At 48.3% G+C, this 7493-nt stretch overlaps 1 protein-coding gene across 1 annotated transcript; it reads left to right on the top strand.

Moving 5' to 3' along the window:
• Positions 1-2860: 2860 nt before the first annotated feature.
• LOC141133900 (uncharacterized) lies at positions 2861-6001 on the top strand. Its single transcript, XM_073623518.1, is given in 3 exon segments — positions 2861-4330; positions 4332-5253; positions 5316-6001. Coding segments are annotated over 3 exon segments (2154 nt in total). The 5' UTR covers positions 2861-3784.
• The last annotated feature ends 1492 nt before the right edge of the window (positions 6002-7493 follow it).

The following is a 7493-nucleotide window of genomic DNA, read 5'->3' as shown; positions in this document are numbered from 1 at the left end:
TTTTTCAGATATGCTATGCGTTTGCTCCTGATGAGTGGCGACTGGCCACGAAACGTGTCGAGCCTATCAATGTCAACACATAGCTTGACCTCAACTGTGATTCATTTGCATCTTATAACCAATTTGTATCCATTACTCTATATGCATTTGGCTTTTTATACTAAATACTTCCATGGGATACCTTGTGCTTTCAGATGCGTGCATGTGTGTATGTATATATATATAGGAAGGCCGGTTTACCGGCCTGAAATTATGGGAGGAGCCCGGAGGGTATATAGCCAGACCATCCACAATGGTCTGTGTCAGTTCCAGTGCGCGGTAGCTCACATCACAGGGCTGACTCTTCCCAGCTCACCTCATGTTCGGCAGTCTGTGCATTCAATCGCAGGTGCACTCCGGCTTTTCATTCGTGGTCTTCGTCGGCGGTTCCCACTCACGGTCGCAGGTAGTATCCAAACTTTCGTGTCATGTGCAAAATCTTGCGGTTTATTATGCTTCTTATCCTGCACCCCTTTTGTGAAAAAACCTGCCCCGGAGTCGTTGTCGCTCATGTCCCGACATCATTCGGCACAGGCATAGTACATTCGTAAAGTTCCTTCTGACAAATATACGATTCATTCGTAGACCCAAGCCTCCAGTCACTGTCGGTCGTTCTCAATATCACTCGCAATAGGCTTCACTGGTCAAAAAAATTCATGCTCCATGGGGTTGCCATCTCATTCATTAGGAGATCAGCATATATCGTTTGTATAGGTTTCTGTGGCTGATTGAGGTGTGGTTGAGCCCACCTGGTGCCTTCTCTGCACTTGATTAGCCTGGGGGGATGGGTGGTTGATAGGTGTTCAGTTTCACAGTAAGGGATGGCATACACTCTACAACCAATTTGTATCAGATACTCCTTACTACCGATTTATATCGGATTAATTTAATATGTTTTACAAACTGATTCATATCAGATGCATTGCAGAGGCCGACTCTACCAACTCACTGCATGTCCTTCGAGATTGGTCGTAGGTTTTTATCAATTGTCCCACACTCACTGTCGCAGGTAGTGCTTTCCTGCTACCGAACCGTTACTTTATGTTCCCCTTCGTAAACCACCTACAACTTCGTAGGTCTTACTCGGTTATTCGCACACATCCGTACTTACTGCCTTTCTCCGTTCCTCATTCGAGCCCCTTACGTCCACAACCAATCTGAATCTAGTCGCATAATCAGCGCAAAGATTCGGATCCTCTGCAAAACGAACTCCACCAACCGATCCGAGTCCAGTCGCAGCACCGGCTTAAAGATTCGGATCCTTGGCAATACAAACATCACCAACCGATCCAAGTCCAGTCGCAACACCGGCTCAATGATTCGGATCCTCAGCATACACAAGCACTCACCAACAGTGTGCTTCTTTCATCCCACCGATCCGAGTCCAGTCGCAAAACAGCGGCTCTGCGATTCGGATCTTCAGCATACAAGCACTCACCAGCAGTGTGCTTCTTTCATCCGACCGATCTGAGTCCAGTCGCAAAAGCGACTCAATGCTTCAAAACTTTAGCATACACAAGCACTCACCAACAAGTGTGCTTCTTTCATCCCACCGATCCAAGTCCAGTCGCAAACAGCGGCTCTGCGATTCGGATCTTCAGCATACAAGCACTCCCCAACAGTGTGCTTCTTTCATGCCACCGATCCGAGTCCAGTCGCAAACAGCGGCTCTGCGATTTGGATCTTCAGCATACAAACACTCACCAGCAGTGTGCTTCTTTCATCCGACCGATCCGAGTCCAGTCGCAAAAGCGACTCAATGCTTCAAATCTTTAGCATACACAAGCACTCACCAGCAGTGTGCTTCTTTCATCCCACCGATTCGAGTCCAGTCGCAAACAGCGGCTCTGCGATTCGGATCTTCAGCATACAAGCACTCACCAACAGCGTGCTTCTTTCATCCCACCGATCCGAGTCCAGTCGCAAACAGCGGCTCTGCGATTCGGATCTTCAGCATACAAGCACTCACCAGCAGTGTGCTTCTTTCATCCCACCGATCCAAGTCCAGTCGCAAACAGCGGCTCTGCGATTCGGATCTTCAGCATACAAGCACTCACCAACAGTGTGCTTCTTTCATCCGACCGATCTGAGTCCAGTCGCAAAAGCGACTCAACGCTTCAAATCTTTAGCATACACAAGCACTCACCAGCAGTGTGCTTCTTTCATCCCACCGATCCAAGTCCAGTCGCAAACAGCGGCTCTGCGATTCGGATCTTCAGCATACAAGCACTCACCAACAGCGTGCTTCTTTCATTCAAACCAATCCCAGCCCAGTCGCATACCGGCTCAGTGATCCGAGACCCCCGGCACAGCAAAAAACCCCACCGCACATTCCAAAAAAAAAAAAAAAAAACTCTTTTACTTTGTAAATCACCACAAACATTTACGAAATGGCTTCATACAGCCATTCATCTTTCGTAGCAACACGGCTACTCATCGATTTCTCCAACCCTTCCCCCTTTCAGGTCAGTAGAGTTCTTCAGTTGATCCATCCTGCAACAGGTGTGGACAGTATCTTCCTCAGCTTCCCGGTCGACCCAAGTCTCGACCTCAAAAAACTAAAACTCCACTACTAGGACTTCAAGGCAGCGGACACCATGTCGCAGGCCAGCAGCGAGGACCTCGCCTCCACCCCGTCGTCACCTGGGGCAGACTCAGCAAACGACGACTTACAGTCTCTCAGAGCTTGGACCATCCCCAAGCTTACAGCTGAACTACGGCGCAGGGGAATACCTTTCCCTGCGACTGCTAGGAAAGCTGAGCTTTTCAGCTTGATATTTCCTCCGCCAGCGGCAGCCCAATCGGGCACCCAGACATCACTACAGTCAATCTCATCAGCAATCACTCAGCTGCACTCCTTGGTGACCACACTATCGGCAGCAGTCACTGATGTCCAGACAAGAGTGGGAACCCTGGAGGTACATCAAGCTGCACCCTCACCATCTACAGTAACCACCGCCACCCCCATGTCTCTCCTTACAGGTACGCCCGACATCTATACCTACGTCCTCCCCGCACATCTCGTCCCAGCAGGCATCAGGAAGGACATAATGGATGGGAAGGACATTAACTTGGCATCCCTCCTCATCGCAGTACACGACCCAGCCGAAAACAAGTCCTATGCGTGGGGAGACGTTTCCGTCGTCCTAAAGGCCAAAGACCATAGGCTTACCCGCAAACTCAATATTGCGGAGTTCGTACTAGCATTTGGCATGTTCAGAGACGTGCTATGCACGGTCAACCCCAACAGGAGAGAGGAGCTGGACCTATACCTACACGCAATAGTAGATCTAGGTTATAAATATGGGGGATGCTCCTTTTATGACTATCACAGGTCATTTTCAGCAAAAGCAGCAGCTAGACTTTCCCAGTTTCAAGTAAAAACCAACTGGAGTACCATCGATACAGAGCTGTTCTGTCGCCATTTCGCTGGCCTACGTTCCCCACTCTGTACCAACTGCCAGTCGTCCACCCATACGGCCAACTGGTGCTCCGAGTCAGGTGGCAGACGCCCCCCCAACCCTCCCTTCTTTCCCAGCGTCACTCGTCACTCAACGGCATTTACTCAGCCGGCTCAGGCAGACAGATTAGGACGACCCATCCAGGCACTAGGGGGAGCAACCATATGCAATAACTTCAACTTTGGGGGTTGTAACTTCCCCCACTGCAAACTACTTCATGTCTGTCTCACATGCCACAAAGCTCACCCCAGGTACGCTTGCGCTATGAAACAGCCTAAACCCGAATGACTAAGCCGAGTGCACGTCGGATGGCTCGCGTTTTACCTCGCCTCACACCCAACACCTTCACTGGCAGCCTTTCTCATCCGGGGATTCACGACAGGCTTTCACACCGGACTTATCACACTCCCAAACACAACTCACGAATGCAAAAACCTGCTGTCAGCCGCTACCGACGAGGAAACCATCACCACCCTGCTGCAAACAGAACTAGACCGGGGATACATAATCGTCCCCTTTACACAATCACCTTTTCTGTATGGAGAGTCAGCCCTATCGGCCTTGTGAAGGGCAAGTTTTCAAATAAACTTCGTTTAGTTTATGATTTGTCCGCGCCTCATTGTTCCCATATACCCAGTTTAAATTCCCTAATACCTTCAGAAGAGTTTACACTTAAATATTCAACGGTAGACTCAGCTATTCAATCCATCATTTTCGCAGGAGCAGGCGCCTGGTTGTCTAAAGCAGACATCTCGGACGCATTCAAATTGTTGCCAATTGATCCGTGCCTATGGCGGTGGCACGGAATCAAATGGAAAGGTCTATACTATTTTCGCCACCAAGTTAACGTTCGGCTCCAAAAGCAGCCCGTGGCTATTCGACACTTTCGCTCAGTCTCTTTCCTGGATTCTCTCACAACATGCGTCCTGTCAGAATGTGATCCACTACTTAGACGACTTCCTACTCATAGAGAAACCCAACGAGCCCCCAGTTGATCTAAACAGCCTCAGAACAATCTTTCATAATCTTAACGTACCTTTAGCGGATAAGAAGGTAGAAGGCCCGGCACAGATCGTCACCTTCTTGGGTATCATACTCAACACTCACACCATGCAAGCTAGTCTGCCTCCCGACAAATTGACCCGCATCAGGACAGTCATCCACACATTTACTAATACGCAAGGCTGCACAAAAAAGCAACTGCAATCCCTCCTTGGCATGCTGAACTTTGCCATAAGGATCATCCCTCAAGGGCAATCCTTCGTCTCACGTCTCCTGGTGTTCCTTTCCCAGGTACAAGACCCCGACCTAATATTTAAACTAGACAAGGCAGCCGTAGCTGACCTAGCCAGGTGGGACGATTTTCTAACAAACTGGAACGGCATTTCGATGTTTATCCCATCAGCGTCTCCCACTTCACCCCAAATAATCACGGACGCCGCAGCCTCCACAGGTTTTGCAGCTATTTTTGGCCACCACTGGTTCGCAGCACCATGGCCGCCAGAAATACTCTCGATCCCCGGGTTCAGTCAATCCTCCTCGATGTTCGAGATTTACCCCATTGTTGCAGCAGCCCACGTCTGGGGCAACAACTGGGTAGGACAAACAGTGACATTTTCCACAGATAATCTAGCCACAGCCTCTATTATAAACAAAGGTCGCTCCAAGTCCTTGGCCATCATGTACTTCCTACGCAGGCTGGTGCAACTCTCACTACAGCACCAATTTAATGTCCTCTGCGTTCATATCCCCGGTAAATGCAACACTTCGGCCGACGCGCTATCTCGCTTTAACTACACAACCTTCTTTTCGCAGGAACCTGGAGCCGACCCGACCATGTCTGCTATCCCACATTGGTCACAGCTAACCCTGGATTGAAGCGACATCTTCATGACGCCACTAGTCTGATTAACCAGTCACTATCTCACAATACCCTGAAAGGCTACCATGCTGCCTGGAAAAGCTATCACAGGTTTCTAGAGGCTAACCCCGGGGCTATACCAGGAGATCTCCATCATATCCTGGCCTTCATTTCATACTGCCACACTCAGCTGAAGTTATCCTACAACACTATTAGACTCTACCTAGCTGGCATCCAGCATTTCACCTCTTTTCTAGATCCTAACAAACCATCTTTGTTCGCTACCCATGCGGTCAAGGCCATCCTCCGAGGCATCCACAAGCAGAAACCCCAAGTTAGCGGTAAACGCTTACCAGTCACCAGTGCCATGTTTCGAGACATGTCCACCATACTCTCACGCTCACCTTTCGGTTTTTGCCCAGCTTGGTCATCCAAGCTGCCATCTACCTGGCATTTTATGGCTTTCTACGACCCAGCGAATTCACAGTCAGCAGCACCAGTCATAGGGCCTTACGCAGACGCCACCTCACGCGTCACCACAGCCACTTCACGATACACCTCGAGGTATCCAAAACACAACAGTCCGGTCCAGGGGTTGACATCAAGCTCTTCAGAACGCACAACGCCTGGTACCCCGTAGCCATCCTAGATAGTCTATTAGCCCATTTACTTGATCCCTCGCAGGACAGCCCATTGCTGCCGTTCCCGATCAGCCCGCTTAGTACCAACCAGTTCACTACTCACGTCAGGATCCTTCTGCGCAACTTAGGCCTTGACCCCAACCGTTATTCTGGAAGTTCTTTCCGTATTGGAGCAGCATCAGCAGCCTCACGAAACGGAGTCCCGGACCACGTGATCAGGAAAATGGGAAGGTGGAAATCCACCTGCTTTGCTCGCTATATTCCCAATCCACAAGTAGAAATGTCACGAGCCTTTTGCAAGCTCGCTCTGTAAGAAGACCATAAACTTAAATAAAACATTACCTCCCTAAACCAAGTCTTTTTGCGCCCTTCTCTGGCATACCGCCCAGCAGATCTGGGTTTACCATACAGCAGGCCAGGGCACACTTCAGGTCTATTTATGTTGTTAGTCTTGTGACGTGTTTATGTGTTTCATATCTATCAGGACGGAGGGCTCCGACCATAGATAGATAGATAGATAGATAGATAGATAGATAGATAGATAGATATAGATATAGATATAGATATAGATATAGATATAGATATAGATATAGATATATATATATAGATATATATACAGTATATATATACATACAGTGGGGACGGAAAGTATTCAGACCCCCCTACATTTTTCACTCTTTGTTATATTGCAGCCATTTTCTAAAATCATTTAAGTTCATTTTTTCCCTCATTAATGTACACACAGCACCCCATATTGACAGAAAAACACAGAATTGTTGAAATTTTTGCAGATTTATTAAAAAAGAAAAACTGAAATATCACATGGTCCTAAGTATTCAGACCCTTTGCTGTGACACTCATATATTTAACTCAGGTACTGTCCATTTCTTCTGATCATCCTTGAGATGGTTCTACACCTTCATTTGAGTCCAGCTGTGTTTGATTATACTGATTGGACTTGATTAGGAAAGCCACATACCTGTCTATATAAGACCTTACAGCTCACAGTGCAAATGAGAATCATGAGGTCAAAGGAACTGCCTGAAGAGCTCAGAGACAGAATTGTGTAAAGGCACAGATCTGGCCAAGGTTACAAAAAAATTCTGCTGCACTTAATGTTTCTAAGAGCATAGTGGCCTCCATAATCCTTAAATGGAAGACGTTTGGGACAACCAGAACCCTTCCTAGAGCTGGCCGTCCGGCCATACTGAGCTATCGGGGGAGAAGAGCCTTGGTGAGAGAGGTAAAGAAGAACCCAAAGATCACTGTGGCTGAGCTCCAGCGATGCAGTCGGGAGATGGGAGAAAGTTGTAGAAAGTCAACCATCACTGCAGCCCTCCACCAGGGCTTTATGGCAGAGTGGCCCGACGGAAGCCTCTCCTCAGTGCAAGACACATGAAAGCCCGCATGGAGTTTGGTAAAAAAAACACCTGAAGGACTCCAAGATGGTGAGAAATAAGATTCTCTGGTCTGATGAGACCAAGATAGAAC

This window comes from Aquarana catesbeiana, linkage group LG03, assembly GCF_042186555.1.
Source record: "Aquarana catesbeiana isolate 2022-GZ linkage group LG03, ASM4218655v1, whole genome shotgun sequence".
Lineage (NCBI taxonomy): Eukaryota > Metazoa > Chordata > Amphibia > Anura > Ranidae > Aquarana > Aquarana catesbeiana.
This window is presented reverse-complemented; position numbering and strand designations above follow the sequence as displayed.